We start from the raw sequence: 16,736 nt of genomic DNA on the forward strand, positions 1-16,736 counted from the left end.
GGGTAGATTCCTCTGGGTCGTGTGGTGCTGCTGACGGCTGGAGCCGGTTACGGAGTTTGGAAACGGTCTGACGTCCATGGAGGCATCAGCAGAGCAGCCAAGTCCGCAGCCCCCGCAGCCCCCGCAGCCCGGGGAACATTGCATCCGTGACGGCGATTTCGTGGTGCTGAAGCGGGAAGATGTGTTCAAAGCAGTGCAAGTCCAGCGGAGAAAGTAAGTCAAGTTACTGGCCTTGGGCGGCGCGCACCATCACCTAGATAATCACCCCCTCCAGTGTCCCACTCTTGGTTCTTTAAATCTGCCCCCCCCCCAGCCTTCGTTGCCACCACTCAGATCTTCCTACCACAGAGGCCGTTTCCCACTGGGAACTTTTTGCATCGTTGGCCTCTAGGACTTCATTTGCCCCTTTCTCATTCTACAGTACTCGCCTCTACCTTTCATTCCCCAACCTTCTACCTTCAGCGCCGGATTCCCTTCCCAGGAATTCCGTTCTTGGTACTGCCGTCCCCGAGGGTGCTTTCCTTAGGTTTTTAGGGTCTTCTCTATTACGGAACTCCTCCAGTCTTTTACATTGAGATCTCTTCATTATGTCTGACTATCATCCCCACCTTTCCCATAAATTCGACTTCCGCTGTAAGAGAGAGGAGGGAGGAGAGAGAAAAAAGATCCCTTACACTTAATCTGACTTTCAGGTAGGCAGACCTCTTCTCGACCTCAGCGGGAAAAATCTATCTTCTATGAATAAGAAAATCCAAATTCCTATAGTGTGCAATTACTGTGAGCCCTTCTTTTTACATCAAGGTATTAAAAGTCCTGGAAAATCGAATTGTTCACAAGCAGTTCGCTTAAGAATTCAGAGCTCATACATAATTGGGCTTGGTAAATTTGTGACAGAGCTGATTAAGTTACTTAATCCTAATAGCTTAGTGATGGTTAGAATTTATTGGGATATTAGGTTACTTTGGTACAGTGAAGTTTTCTTTTGAACGTATGTATCATACTGCTTCATTATTTGCTTGATTGTTGTAGTGCAGAGGCTCTGTGCATACTAGACAAGGGCTCTGCCACTGAGTCACATTGCCATTCACGTGACACTCCTTGAAAAGAAGTAAATCATACAAGGTCAGGAGAACAACTCTTTGTGGGTCAGAAAACTGGGTATCATGAAATTTGGAACCCCTTCTAATGTTCACTTGGCATTAAGTTATTTTTGCTACTGTTTGATTCAAACCATTGAGTGGTATTTGAAATAGAGCAGGAAACAGTAAAAATCCTAAGGGCTGGGGATATTGCTCAGTTGCTCGAGTGTGTGTTTGGCATGCTCCAAGCCCTAGGTGTAGTTTCCAGCACTGCATTAATAGACTGTTGCTGCAGGCCTGCAATTCCAGTACTTGGGAGGCGGAGGAAAGGGAGATCAGAAGTTCAGGGTCACGCTTGGAGAGTCTGAGGGCAGCCTGGCCAAGGTCTCAACAAAATAAAACCAGTTAGACAGGCAGCAATGTCCAGTGCATCAAGTCATTTGGTAACCAACCTTTCTTGGCACAAGCACAATTTGATAAAGAAAAAAAAAAAAAAAGATCAGTGGGACGGAGTGTTCATTCTCAGCTAAAATCAAAAATCTTTTGAGCATTTTAAAATTCTCCATTGATAAGATTTTTTTGGTACTTGAAATTAGAGAAGTCTTAACAACTGTCCTCGTTGCCACTGTATTTTTGTGACTGAACTCAGGTGGGCTCTTAAAGTGCTCTTAACAGAGACAACTCTTATCCTTTGCTGGATTTTCAGTAACCAACATATAAGACTCAAAACATTTGCTCAGCTCAGGCCAGATTTGCAGCCCCTTAAAGCACCTGGTGTTAAACACTGAAGCTGGCCTGAGGGTCATATGGTTCAAGTGGCATTTGATGAACGAAGCTAGGGAGATGGCCCAGTGAGTAAAGCTGTTAGCACACAAGCATGAGATACGGTGGTACATATCTGTGATGTCAGCATTCATCGAGCAAGAGGGAAGCAGAGACAGGAGATGCTCTAGAAGTTTGAGGGCCAGCTGGCCTGATATATGCAGCAGTAAACAAAAGAGAATTTGCCTCAAAATAAGGTGGAGTTCATCTCCTGACTTCCACGTGCACGCTGTGGTCCTGAAACATACATACATGTACGTATACCACACGCATGTGCGCGCACGCACACACACACTAAGAGTAGAAACCGTTTTTACTAAAGGATGTGATGCACAAATATGTGACCGAATAGAGAACCCTGTCACGCGGAGGACCAGCAGCAGTGGGAAGCACATTCTGCGAGCCTGTAGAAACAGAACAAGGGAGGAGTGAGAGGGCACAAACAGTTCACCAGGGCCGGTCTCCGAACTCAGAATGCTGTGTGTGCCCACAACACTCTTGTGTCAACTGTGCTGGGTGATGTGGAAAAACACTGCAGACCTGTATGAGTCCCCAGCTTTAGCTCCTCTCGCAAGCAAGCACACACAGCAGGTGTCATTGTGTGTTATGTGACATACTTCTGGGGAGTCATTACACACATGCAACCCAGAGGCTGTAGAGCAGCTCCAAAGTTGAACGTCTCTCAGCAGTCTGGTTAGAGTTGTCCCCCACACTCCCTACCCAGTGACTGTTTACTCCTTTTGATGTTGATGGGTAGGAGACCTTCAAGAATTTGAAGATTTTGTTCTCCAGTGTGTGACCTGTTGCTTGACCCTTCAAGCTGGTGTCTCTGTCCCTCCTAGAGGAAGTATTTCAGTTTGGAGGGAACGCTACAATTCAGAGGACCATGTTTCAACACTGTGGCTAAGGCCCAGTCTGGCCTGGAATTTAGCATCTTGAACAGTACAATTTTCCCAGGGTCTCAGATTTCTGTCCTGGAAAAGGGCATCCCAGGATTACTGTGAGGAAGGAAAGGGTACACACACTGCTTAACATCTAGTTATTACTCAGCAGGGGTTCATTTCCTTTCTTTGAAGGGGAAGGGATTTTGTTGTGTGCTTCCCTTTGAAAGTCGGTACAGGGCTGAGTGACAGGAGAGCCTAATGCCCCGCCCTGAGCAGTGCACCATCCAGTGTTCAGTTCAGATGTCTAGATTGCCACTAATGTTTATTTCTAATACAGGTTATTAGGATTTGCCACTTTTCTAGTAGAATAGCCAGTTAGACAGAGACCAAGGAGTTTTAAAAATTGTTGTCATCTCAGCGGTTATCTCTTTAGGGGTTTTCTAGTGCGAGCGGCGTGGGGTATTGCAGTACACCCTCATGGCCTGGGAAACTCGACAGTCAACTGCATGTCGAGATCTTCAGGATCTGTGAGTTTAAGCAAAGTGCAAGCAGATCTGTGCCCCATAAAAGAAGTATCTTTTTTCTTCTAAAAGTCAGTGTTTTCCTAGCTTCTTTATGAATGTTTGTGTCTCCTCTAGTTCATTTATCAAGCAGTGCTGTTCACTGTGCATCATGAGAATGAATACACCTGTTGTAGCACAAATGTAAAAGAAGTCAATTGACTGGTCGCTTTTCCTTCCTCAGGAAAGTAACATTCGAGAAACAGTGGTTCTACCTGGATAATGCCATTGGCCATAGTTATGGGTCAACATTTGAAGTGAGCAATGGAGGATGCCTTCAGCTCAAAAAGAAGAAGGAAGAACCTACTTCAGGTACCCCACGCTGGATGTATGAGATGGACGTTCTACAGTTAGCTAGGCAGACTTCCATTTAATTTGGATGCTCTTCAGGAAACTTACCTAAAACAAGAGGTGATCCTAAAGAGCCAAGGCTGACTTGAGGGGCTGATGGACTAGGTGTAAAAGGGAACTTGGGAAAAGAAGGATTGCAGATGTGGGCATGTTGCTCAGTCGGTAGGGCGTTTACCCGGTGTGCACAAGGCCCCAGCTTCATCTGCAGCACTCCATGAGCATGCAGTTGAAGTACTTGTGGGATGGAGGTGCGAGGATCAGAGTTCAGCTTCATATGTAGCTATGTAGTGAGCTTGAGGCCAGCCTGTGCTACCTGGAACTTATCCCAAAAAGAAACTGAGGAATTGGCGAGATGGCTCAGCAGGTAGATGGACTTGTTTCTTCTAGAGGACCCAGGTTTACTTCCGAATGCCCGTGTGATGCTCACAACCACCAGTGACTCCAGTTCCAGGCATCTGATACCCTGTGAGTCCAGACACTAGGCATGCGTCTGGTACACATACATACATGTAGGCAAAACACTCATACACATAAAATTAAATCTTACCTTTCTTTTTTTAATTTTTGAGATAGGGTCTCTACATAGCCCTTTCTGTCCCTGACATGTAGACCAGGCTGGCCTCGAACTCACAGGGATTCTCCTGCCTCTTCCTCCCTAGTGTTGAGATTAAAGGTCTGTGCTGCCATGCCCTACTCTTTAAAAAAAAATTTTTTTAAGAAAACATTGTGAGGTTCGGATCCGAGTCACGGCACCAAAAAAAAAAAAAAAAAAAGAAAACATTGTGAAATAATTTCAAATGAAGGCCAGCAAGATGACTTAGTGGGTAAGGACCTGTTACCAAGTCTGACGACCTGAGTTCACTGAGACCTACTTGATGGGAGGGGAGAAAGAACCATGTCCTAGGACCAATGTGCACCACACCACGTGTGAGCCCACACACATACACAAATACATGTAAAATTAAGTAATATAATTTTAATAGTAGTTTTATATCACAATTATCATAAAGCCATTTCTTTCCTTAGAGACTAAAGAAGCGGGCACTGATAATCGAAATATAGTTGATGATGGAAAGTCCCAGAAACTTACTCAAGATGATATAAAGGCTCTGAAAGACAAGGGCATTAAAGGAGAGGTAAAAAGGATTCTTTCCTTTTGTGTGTAACAAACTTGTTTCTAATGCCGATCTTGAGGTAAAATGGGGAGTCAGTTAAAATATGTGTGCAGTTGAGCCCACGGGGATTTTGTTTCTTACGCATGGGAGTAATGGGGAAGAGAAGGGAACAGCTCGTTTGTTTTGATCTTAGCTGATCTTCATCTCTCGTCTCCCCTTCTTGGATATCTCTCTTCCTTTAGCTTGGTTTAAAGGAGTTGTGTGAACAAGGCCCTGGGTTCCATCCCCAACACCAGAAAAAAACAAACCTAAATGGAGTTGTAATGTGTTTATTGCAAGTCCTAAGTAGAGTGTAGAAACACAGTTGAGCCACCTGGACTTCGTGGAGGAGGGACTGGAGATGAGACCTTTGGCTAAGTGCTGGGGTAAGACAGTGAAGCCTCAGGAAATCTGCTTGCTCCTCCTTTTCTTACAGGAAATAGTTCAGCAGCTAATTGAAAATAGTACAACATTCCGCGACAAGACAGAATTTGCCCAAGATAAATATATTAAAAAGAAGAAGAAAAAGTAAGTCGTTTTGTTTGAAATGATTGAAAATAGCACCTTTTTTATTTACTAAGTAAATACTACTAAAAATAAGGTATTTTAAATTGTTATTCTGCTTTTAATTCCCCTAGATATGAAGCCATTGTTACTATTTTGAAGCCATCTACCCGTATTCTTTCAATTATGTATTATGCAAGAGAACCTGGAAAAATTAAGTACGCTTTGTTTCCTTTCAAAGTATAATTGGGGGAAAATATGTCTTTAAGAGAGTCATGATTTTAAGTAAAATGAAAAGCTTGCTCACCTGCATAAAGTGTCCTCCTTCCTCATAAACTGTAAGTCCTTTTACTGTCGCCTCAAGCAAACAATAATCTTATCAACATAATTTTTATGAAACAGATAGAAAAACAATTATTAAATGTCAGGCTTTACTTAACTACAAGTAAGTGGATCATCCTTTTTTCCCTTAGCCACATGAGATATGATACACTAGCCCAGATGCTGACATTGGGAAATATCCGTGCTGGCAATAAAATGATTGTCATGGAAACGTGTTCGGGCTTGGTGCTAGGTGCCATGATGGAACGAATGGGAGGTAAGCCTCGGTGTTTTCAAATACTGTAAACTGCCCTGATGTGAGGAAAGACGTCCAAAACTTGAAACTTAGAAAACCAGATTGAGTTTCTTTAAGAAGTTAGTAGACTTCTATGGCTCCTGTCCCAGAACCTTCTGTGTGGCCCATTTCTCTTCCACTAAGGCCGTGTTGGTGTCCTGTGATGCTGGCCTTTCCTGCTTTGGGATGACTCTGGAACTGCAGCTGGCTAATGATTTACTGTGTTGTCAAACACTGAAGGGCTGAATGGGGAGGCTTCCCAGGAGGTATCCTCTCTTGGAATACACAAGCTGACCTGTCTTGGTTTCTCTGACTCTGTGGAAGATAGGCATGAATCCACCCTCTCTGTGGATGAACCTAAATCATGTAACTAGACAGGATCACTGGGTCTCCCTGCCATAGTGTCCTGAGGAGATAAGCTTCTTTAAATCCCCTGTTTGGAATTATATTCTCTCTGTAGAGAATGAAATATTCATAGCGGTCAAGAGCCTCCAGATGGGTTGCAGCATTCTTCACTCTCTAGACATGAGAGAAGAATCATGAATTAATTGTGTGAGCACTTGGGCATTGCACAGTCTAGATTCCTTCCATTTGTTTTGTCTGTTCAGGTTTTGGCTCCATTATTCAGCTGTACCCTGGAGATGGACCTGTTCGGGCAGCAACAGCTTGTTTTGGATTTCCCAAATCTTTCCTCAGTGGTCTTCATGAATTCCCCCTCAACAAAATAAACAGTCTTCTAAACGGAACATTTTCTGCTGAGATGCTGTCCTTGGAGACCAAGGACAGTACTCCGGTTGAACAGAGTAATGGTGAACATGAGGAAAAACAGATATCTGAACAAGCCGATGAGGACAACATAGCAGAAGCCCCAGAACGTAACCTAGAAGAACAGAGAACAATGGAAACTATTCCTCAGGACCCAGAGAATAAGGAGCCTAAAGAAAAAGGAAATAGAAGAGATTATGTAAGAATGTCAAGAGTCTTTATCCTTATAATAGCCTCAGACCCAGTGAGTCATTAAGTTGTGAGATTTAAGTTAACTTTGAAACATTAGGTCCCTAGATGATAACTGTCAGAAACAACTGGGGGAAATGGGTGTGTTTGTGCACAGCTGTGTGACTTAGTCTGTGGGCTGGAACTCTGGGTGACTTTAGCAGCAGCTTCAGCCGTGCTCAGGTGACTTAGGGCTGACATTTGAGTATAGCTTCCTCAGGCATCCTCATCTTCCTTATAAACCACCCCTTTCTCTGTTGTCTACTGAATACCTCTGCTCTGATGAGACAGAGCATTTTGGTAAACCTGGCTGAATGACCTCAGTGCATTGGGTTCTTGCTGTTCAGATTCAGGAAAAGCAAAGAAGACAAGAAGAGCAGAGGAAAAGACATTTAGAGGCTGCCGCTCTGCTGGGAGAAAGAAATGCAGATGGGTATGTTGATGAGGGATGCGGGGCACTCCTCGGTACTGCTGCGTTCTTGTCCTGATTCTTGTGGGAAGTGAGATGAAGATTTTCTTTTGATTGTTTTGATTTTTGAGAGACTGGGTCTGGGCTGGGGAGAAGGTTCAGCATTTAAGAGCACACACTGGCCGGGCGGTGGTGGCGCACGCCTTTAATCCCAGCACTCAGGAGGCAGAGGCAGGTGAATCTCTGGGAGTTCAAGGCCAGCCTGGTCTACAAGAGCTAGTTCCGGGACGGGCACCAAAGCTACAGAGAAACCCTGTCTCGAAAAACCAAAAAAAAAAAAAAGAGCACACACTGGTCTAGCAAAGGACCAGAGTTAGGCTCCCAGCACGCTGCCTGGTGACTTCAGATTCTGGGAGGAGATCCAACACCTGTGGCCTCCCTGGACACCTGCACACTCATGCACATATCTACATGCAGGCGTACACATTCATAATCAAAAAGGAAACAATTAGTTTATCAAAGCTTTTATTTTAAGACTAGCAAAAGTAGTTGGTTGATTGTTTTTAAAGAAAGGCCAAGTCTAGCAGAGGGGTAAGTTGGAAGTGTAATTTGATAGTTTCAAGGAAATCTGAACATTTAGCAATGATATCAGATAGGACGGAATAGTTGTTAGGTGTGGGGGTGGAGCATTAATATGGCTGTAATGCTGGCCAAAAACAAGCCAATGAAAATCCCTGTCAGAGGCTAGAGAGATGGCTAAGTGGTTAAAAGAGAGTGCTTGCTACTCTTACAGAGAACTGGTGTTCAGTAACCAGCACCCATATTGGCAGCTCACAACTGTCTAGAACTCTAGTTCCAGGGGCTCTGACACTTGGCCTCTGTAGGCACACACACTAAAATAAAATACGTCTATAACAATACCTCTGTCAACGGGAGGTGAATTCAGAAGTGTAGTGTTAGATTTGCTTCCAGGTGATCTAAAAGCAAAAGTATAAGAATATCCTACGTTTAGCTGCTAGGCAGCACAAATGCTTATAACCCAGTTTCTTAGAAATAAATAGCTCATGATATCATTCTGCTTTGAATTTCTAGAATGTTGTGTTTGTATAGGTCACACTGGCCTACTCCCTATACAGTTGTGGAACTCAAGGCAATCCTCCTGCCTAGGCCTCAGTGTTAGGATTTTAACCATACATAACTAGGTGATCATTTTACTTACTTATTTATTTATTTATTTATTTATTTTTGTTTTATTTTCCCCAGAGGCCAGGATTCTCTGTGTAATAGTCCTGGCTGTCCTGGAACTCACTCTATAGACCGGGCTGGCCTTGAGCTCACAGAGATCCGCCTGCCTCTGCCTCCCAAGTGCTGGGATTAAAGGTGTGCGCCACCACTGCCTGGCTATACGTGATCATTTTAAATACACTTAAAAGCCATGTTCCACTGGGAGGATGTAGAGGAATGTTCTCTCTGTTTTCCTTGCAGTTTGATTGTGGCCAGTCGTTTCCACCCCACTCCACTGCTACTGTCTTTGCTAGACTTTGTGGCCCCATCAAGACCGTTTGTGGTCTACTGTCAGTATAAAGAGGTAAATGCTGAGACAAAATACAGAATTCCTACACCTGAATTTTGATCCCCCTGTTGTAGCTGAGAAAATATCTAACAGGATTCTGGTTTTGCCTTTAGCCTTTGTTGGAATGCTATACAAAGCTTCGGGAGAGAGGAGGTGTCATCAACTTGAGACTGTCTGAAACCTGGCTCAGAAATTACCAGGTAAGCATTCTCGCCACAGGCTCCAGAGCTGCTGGCTCCTTGCCACCATACTGCAAGTTGTTAAATAAAACCATTGTTTACAGTGGCAATGGTGGAAGTGTCTGCCTGTCACTCAGAAAATACTGTGGCTTCCTGACCTTTTCATATCAGGGTGCACTGTTCTGTGACTTTGGTCCAGAGGAAGGTGGGGGTCGGTGGGTTTTTTTGTTTGTTTGTTTGTTTGTTTGTTTGTTTGTTTGGTTGGTTGGTTGGTTTGATTGGTTTCGTTTTTTGAGACAGGGTTTCTCTGTGTAACCCTAGCTGTCCTGTAACTCCCTTTGAATATCAAGCTGGCCTTGAACTCAGGGAGATCCACCTGCCTCTGTGCCAGAGTATTTAAAATGCAAATAACTGATTATACTACTCTCAAGACCTTGTCAATGGAGGTGGGTCACTGCAAATGAAGTGACCCTGTCCTCTGCTGCCGCATCTTCTCAGCCAGTTCAGGATCCACTGGTGGGAGGTGTGTTATTCCAGAACTCACATACTGAGCTCTGTTAGTGCTTACCCTCTCCCTCACCTACCCCCTCTCTGGCAGTGTTAAAGATCAGAATCAGCATCTCAGGCAGGCTGGGCAAGTACTGTGCCGTTGAGCCATATCCTCAGATAATATGCCAAGGTAGATGTTTTATAAGAGGGTTTATTAGGGCAAAAGGGACTTTAAATATATATTGATAGAGGGCGGGGGCAGGAGGGGAATGGAATTATGTAGGTCAGTTCTTAGAAAAGAGAAAAGGAACAGCCTACATCTGTCTGCTGAGATAGTCTCCGGCAGGCCAGTGGGGAGCCGGGAGTAAAGACTGCACGTGAAAGGAACCTCCTGAACTGAGCAGGAGTGGTCTGCTCTCGTGCCTGTGCTCAGCTTGGTCTCAGTATGGTCACAGCAGCTGGACACTTTGCTGCCTGAATGCCTCATAGCGAGTTCCTTCAGGAAGGGGGTTTGGAGGGGACACTCCTGTGTTACCACGTGTTGCATCAGTCCTGCTGGTTGGCATCCGTTCCTACCATGGTAAGGATGCTGTTGAATACAGAGTAACAAGTGAGAAGAGCCCTTGCAGGGGTTAACCTCAGGGGAGTGTCCATCCTGTGTTGTTTCTCCATATACCACACACTCAATTGTTAACCATGAAGTTTCCCGGAGCCAGAATTACTACAAAAACTATTCACCCTCCCACCTCACACTAGCATTCAATTTAAGAGAAACAGAGCCGGGCGGTGGTGGCGCACGCCTTTAATCCCAGCACTTGGGAGGCAGAGGCAGGCGGATCTCTGTGAGTTCGAGACCAGCCTGGTCTACAAGAGCTAGTTCCAGGACAGGCTCCAAAACCACAGAGAAACCCTGTATCGAAAAACCAAAAAAAAAAAAAAAAAAAAAAAGAGCGAGTTCCAGGACAGGCTCCAAAACCACAGAGAAACCCTGTCTCGAAAAACCAAAAAAAAAAAAAAAGAGAGAGAGAGAGAGAGAAACAGAGCTTCAGTTATTCTTGTTTAAAACAAATAGATCGCTTTGTTTTTATACCTTCTTCCACATTGTGCTATGAAGAAGTGGTGTTCTTAAAAGCTAGTCATATTAAATCAAGAGAATTTCTCATTTAAATTCTGGTTTTTGTTATGTTATTGACATGGTTTGTAAGAATGCAGAAAGATATGAATGTCTATTTTTTCTGTCTTGGTTAGGTTTTGCCGGATCGCAGTCATCCCAAATTGCTGATGAGTGGAGGCGGAGGATACCTTCTGTCGGGCGTCACCGTTGTCTCGGACAGCCTTCGAGCGGACCCCAGCCTCAAGTCTTGTGCAAGCACTTTAGACTCACACGCAGCTGAGGAGCCAGCAGCTAAAAAACAGAAATGCGTGGGATCTGGCTCTTAAGAGATTGCTCTTTGTTCCGAGGCATTCTGCAGCTGGCAGTTACACTTTAGATGACATCACTAAATGTGTTTTCCTATCCTCAGGATGTGTGTACACCTACCCTGGGAAGAAATAAGCCTTTCGTTTGCTTCTGATGCAGATGGGGTTAGTCAGCACTGCAGCTCCGACATGCGGTAATGGGTGGGTACAGCAGTCCCATTTCTGTAACAGACTTTGAGTACTTAAAACTAATGTCAACATCCTGAAAATGTTGATATGTAAGACTTTGTTTATATTTTAAGCAAAGATGAATAATACAAGCTAGCTAACATGATGAACAGAGAAAGGAAGTTCTCTCTCATCCATTCTCCTCTACCTAAGCAATATGGATATGTGCGCCTATGAGATTTACAGTACCAAAAAATTGTGCCCTGCAATGGAATAAGCTTTTTTAAATACTAGATTTTATTATTTTAATAGTTGACAGCCTGAGGAAGATCCAGGTATTTCTTTTACTGTCTCTCCCCTTTGTGGAAGGTTTTGTGGGTGCTTTTTGCAGTGGTTCATGCATCTTCTTTGTTCTAAAAAAGTGATTAGAACTTCTGTGAACTTTTAAACGATTGATTTTTTTTTCCCTCTCTAGAAATGTGTACCAGTGTTGGTACGTCTGTATGTATCAACACGGACAGAATGTACTACCTGTAGTGGGGGAGAGAGAATGAATACACAGTTTATTTGAACTGTGGTAAAGACTTGTACAAGACAGACCAGCTCTCAGTGCGTTGGTATCATTCCTTGTCAAGAGTGTTTCAAGTGCCTTTTTCTGGGATTACTCACACTGGTCTCTGAAGGTCTGTCTGCAGGAGTGAGATGGGTGGCCTTTATCAGCTCTGAAAAAGTCTAATCAAATTACCATTTCCATTGTAAGAAATAAAAATGTCTAGAGTAACTCAAGACTCTTGTCCACTTGAGAATCTTAAGTCCTGCTCACTAGAACATGCTCATTGTGTATAGTGTATGTGGCATAGACGCCTACCCAGCAAGGAGCATCTTGGATGAAAAAGATTGTTTTAGTAGCATGTGCTCTTCTAATAATGGCTGCTCTGATTGCCAACTATGGTTTTTATTCCTTTTCCTCTAAATAATTGCTTTTAAAGAATAAAAGTTTCCTACTCTGAGCCATGTGTCATTAATGATAATGTTGCCACGTTTACCACATTGAGCTGGCAGTGACATGGTCTCTGTGGTCGAGAATGCACTGGAATGTGCCATGTGCAAGTCACATTTAAGGAGAGCTTAAGACTGCACAGAGGAAACTCAGTAGGGGTTGGTCACTGTTAAAATGACCTCAGCTGGTGTCCGGGTTCTGTTCCAGCCTCTGAATCGCTGAGTCTGCACTTGAGGTAGGGAGTTAGGGTCTGAGCTCCCAAAGCCCTGCATGCCTCAGAACTCTAGCAAATACCTCAGAGCGGGGTTGGAACTTGGGTTGTGTGCCTTTACAGGCCAGCCATCTCACTAGCCCTGACGTAGTGTTGATACATAGGAAAATATGAGAGTATTTGGATGCTATTTGAAAGTATAGGTTGTAAGAACTGCAACAATACAAAACTAGAGACTATCCTAAAAATCCAAGATCTGCAGTGTAGTAGGGAGCTGTGGGCCTCTTCCCACAGCCCAGCTCATGGCTGCCTGGCTAGCTTATGCCCCAAAATAATGACACACAAACTGTATTCTTTTAAACACTGCTTGGCCCATTTCTATTCATGTGTGTAGCACCCCAAGGAGCGCTTACCGGGAAGATTCTAGCCTACGTCCAGCCTGGGTCGGAGCTTCATCGTGTCTGCCGGGGAGAGGGGAGCATGGCGTCTGCTCCAGAGAGCAGAGCTGTCGAGTCTGAGCTCACTTCCTCTTCCTCCCAGCATTCTATTCTGTTTACTCCACCTATCTAAATTCTGCCCTATCAGATGGGCAAGGCAGTTTCTTTATTAGCCAATGACCTTCCTCCATCACTGCAGCATCCAGATACTTGATCCTGGGATCTGTGGTGTGCAGTGCCAGGGAGGAGAGTGGACCTAACCACCTTACTTGGGGTAGTTCTAGAATAATGCTAACTTTTATTTAAAGAAAATAAAAGATGCCAGGAAATGGTGGTTCATGCCTTTAGTCCTAGCACAGAAGCAGAGGCAGGAGGATCTGAGTTCAAGACCAGCCTGGTCTGCAGAGTGATGAGTTAGTTCCAGGACAGTCAGGGCTACTCAGAGGAATCCTGGGCTGTGGCTTGATGGGTAAAGGTGCTTGCTGCATAAATCTGGCGACCTCCTGAGCCCACATAAAGTGAAAGGACAGAGCCAAATCCACAAGACCTTCCTTTGATCGCACATGTGACAACTATGCTCACACCTATACATCATACTTAAACTAGTTTCACTTAGATTGTGAATTTATTTATTATGTGGGCACAGGTCAGATTCTAAGACTGGACAGCTAGTTAAAGAGCAGGGAACAAACTGTTAGTGATCCTGTTAACATTTATAAAGTACCCATAGCTTTTTAAGCCTTTATCCTTTATTCATTGGAATAAAATTTTAATCATACCAGGTTTTTAAATGGGAGCCTTATAAAGCTATACTAACACCAGAGGTCACAGTCCAATGTTCTCATGCCACATACTTAAAACAGTTTCTAAACATGTTATTGTATGTGTTCTGTGTTTGATGTATGTCAGTAATGGCATATGCATGCCGCAGTGTATATGGAGAGGTTGGAGGACAGCTTGAGAGTCTGTTCTCTCCTTCCTCCATGTGGGTAGTCAGTCTTGGACAGCAAGTACTTCCATCCCCTGAGCCATCTTGCCGACCCTGAAGCAGCATAAACAAAATCAGTAAGTACTGGGGTGATAGGCACAGTGGATAAAGTGGTTGCGACCCATGTATGATGCTTGAAGTTCCAGAACCAATGTAAAGCCAGACATGGTAATCACAGTGTTCATATGGTAAAACGGGAGGCCGAGACAGGAATGTTATGGGATAATCTTTTTGTACACTGTGAAGATGTGTCTTCTGCCAAGGCACCTTCTAATTGGTTTAATAAAGAAATGAACAGCCAATCGTTAGGCAGGAGAGGATAGGCAGAACTTCAGGCGGAGAGGGGAACTCTGGGAGGCAAGATTCACCAGCCCAACATAAAGAAAGTGGGACGTACGATATGGAGGTGAGGTAGCAAGCCAGGAGACAGAATATAGATGAATATAAATGGTTAATTTAAGTTGTAAGAACTAGTTGGGAATACACCTAAGCTAAAGTCAAGCTTTAATGCTTAATAAGTCTCTATGTCATTATTTGGGAGCTGGTGGTCCAAAGAAAACCTGACTACACAGGAATCCTTCAGAAGCTCAAGGGCCAAGTATCTTAGAGTACATAGTGGCAAACAACAAAGTCTCTGTGTCAAAATGGAAGTCAAGGAGCAATGGCTGAGGTTGTCCTCTGACAACCACATGTTGGCCATAGCACATGTACACTCACACACATGATGTACACATAGCACATGCACACTCATACTCAGGATGTACATATAGCACATGCACACTCATACTCACAGGATGTACATATAGCACATGCACACTCATACTCAGGATGTACATATAGCACATGCACACACACATGATGTACGCATAGCACATGCACACTCATACTCACAGGATGTACATATAGCACATGCACACTCATACTCACAGGATGTACATATAGCACATGCACACTCATACTCACAGGATGTATATATAGCACATGCACACTCATACTCAGGATGTACATATAGCACATGCACACTCACACACATGATGTACACATAGCACATGCACACTCATACAGGATGTACATATAGCACATGCACACTCATACTCACAGGATGTATACATAGCACATGCACACTCAAATGATGTACACATAGCATGCACACTGTTTATTGTGTGTGTTCATGCATGTTTGTGTACAGGCATAAGTGTCACTGCATGTGAAGGCCGAGGACAATTTGCAGGAGTTGGCTCTCTTCCTTCCACCATGCGGATCCTGAGAACTGAACCCAGATCATCAGGCTTGAGGATGAGAGCCTCTATCTGCTGAACCGTCTTTCTGGCCCTCCAACACTGTTTGAAAGTCCAAGTCTCATTTGAGACTCAAAATAATGTCTGACTATGAGCATCTATAAAACTAAAAAACGGGAGTGATGGCATATGCCTTTAACCCTAGCACTCAGGAGGCAGAGGGGGGTAAATCTGAGTCAAGGTCTGGTCTATAGAGTGAGTACCATGTTCAGGTCAGCCTCGTGGAGTTTCACAAGGAAGTTGGGAGAGCTGCTTTAAGATTCTATGTTATCATTTATAAAGAGATGGGGACCAGACCCACAAGGGGCCCACAGTCCCATGAGGGCCAGTGGCAGGCCACCCGAGGCCACAGCAGGTCCCCTGGCGGGTGGCCTGAGGCCTTGGCAGGAGAGAGAGTTTGGGTATAGAGTTTATTTAGTGGGTTATGGAGGAAAAGAGAAGGGGAATGGGAGAAGTGGGGGGAGGAGTGAGGCACAAGTTGCCTTTCTAGAAGAATGGCAGAGAGAAAGGAAAATGGAGAGGAGTTAGGAGATCCAATTGCGGCAGCAGAAGGGCGAGGGGAGGTTGGGAGTGGGCAGAGCTTGTCTCTTCAAGGGACAGGGTACCCAGGTGACAGACCAGGCCAGCAGATTACAACACTCTGTATGGGTTGTTTGATATTTTGAATTAAGAATTTGTGGTTCTGGGGCTGGAGAGATGGCTCAGTGGTTAAGAGCACTTACTGCTCTTCTAGAGGTCCTGAGTTCAATTCCCAGCAACCACATGGTGGCTCACAACCATCTATGATAAGATCTGGTGCTCACTTCTGGCCTGCAGGCAGAACACTGTATACAAAATAAATAAATCTTAAGAACCCCTATGTGGTGATAATTTTGTTTTAAAAAAGAGAGAGGGGACGGGGTAGGGAGGAAGGAAGGAAAGAAGAAAGAAAAAGAAAGAAACAATTGGCATCATTGAGTATCATATTTCTGGAAGTATTCCCTTACTTCAGCACCCGGAAGCAATGGTCCAGAGAGAATCAAGTCTACCTCTTATGCCGGCAGCCAAACTTGTTAACAAGTAGGAGTTAGCCAGGTACTGGTTTTGAAGGCTTGAAGGGGTTGTGGAGACTGAGACTTGGCACTCTCTGTCAGGGCTGGAGTCCCTGAGCAGACCCAGGAGAGGCCATTGGTGAACGTGTAGACCAAGTGCAGTCTGAGCCCTACCTAGGACTAAAGTGGTCATGAGACAACCTGAGGCTTGGCACCGTGTGATGTGATGTCAGAGTCCTTGAAAAGAGTCCAGAAGAGGGCATCAGTAAAGGTGCAACCCAGTTGCAAAGGCCCCAGCATTTTGAAGATGCTAGTACCATGGAACGGCCACAAAGGGCAGCAGTTGTGGAGCTGAGCCAGCCTGCACCTAGGAGACATGTTGTGTGTGCTACCAGTTACAGAATTGAATAAATGGAGCCCTTTAGAGCATAGAAGACAGTGAGTGACTCTCAGATGTCTTTACCTGAACTCTTGTTAGAGATAACCTTCTGAGAACGATACCTTTATTTTATCCAACCCGAGAACTAGAGTTGGAAAATAATGCACTAGACGCCACACAGCTACTCAGACC

The 16,736-nt window shown here is 44.4% G+C and overlaps 1 protein-coding gene across 2 annotated transcripts; it reads left to right on the plus strand.

The window, feature by feature from the left end:
* Nucleotides 1–6: 6 nt before the first annotated feature.
* On the plus strand, nt 7–12,195 carry Trmt6 (tRNA methyltransferase 6 non-catalytic subunit). Of its 2 annotated transcripts, XM_057780877.1 has the most exons (11): nt 7–213; nt 3,530–3,657; nt 4,723–4,832; nt 5,287–5,378; nt 5,489–5,572; nt 5,828–5,952; nt 6,579–6,934; nt 7,311–7,396; nt 8,858–8,960; nt 9,059–9,145; nt 10,862–12,195. In XM_057780877.1, exons 1-11 carry the CDS (start codon nt 77–79, stop codon nt 11,051–11,053), a joined length of 1,500 nt encoding a protein of 499 aa, XP_057636860.1. In that variant the 5' UTR covers nt 7–76; the 3' UTR covers nt 11,054–12,195. The 2 variants fall into 2 exon arrangements, with proteins under 2 accessions (XP_057636860.1, XP_057636862.1); XM_057780879.1 differs by lacking the exons at nt 7–213; nt 3,530–3,657; nt 4,723–4,832; nt 5,287–5,378 and having other exon boundaries at nt 5,552–5,692.
* Nucleotides 12,196–16,736: the final 4,541 nt, after the last annotated feature.

This window comes from Chionomys nivalis, chromosome 9 (assembly GCF_950005125.1).
Source record: "Chionomys nivalis chromosome 9, mChiNiv1.1, whole genome shotgun sequence".
Taxonomy (NCBI): Eukaryota; Metazoa; Chordata; class Mammalia; order Rodentia; family Cricetidae; genus Chionomys; species Chionomys nivalis.

Bases quoted from the DNA above. Each gene is read 5' to 3' on its own strand.
- Trmt6 (XM_057780877.1), top strand. From the start codon at position 77: ATGGAGGCATCAGCAGAGCAGCCAAGTCCGCAGCCCCCGCAGCCCCCG. The intron at 5,379-5,488 runs GTAAGTCGTTTT...TAATTCCCCTAG, and splicing joins ATTAAAAAGAAGAAGAAAAA to ATATGAAGCCATTGTTACTA. The intron at 5,953-6,578 runs GTAAGCCTCGGT...TTGTCTGTTCAG, and splicing joins CATGATGGAACGAATGGGAG to GTTTTGGCTCCATTATTCAG.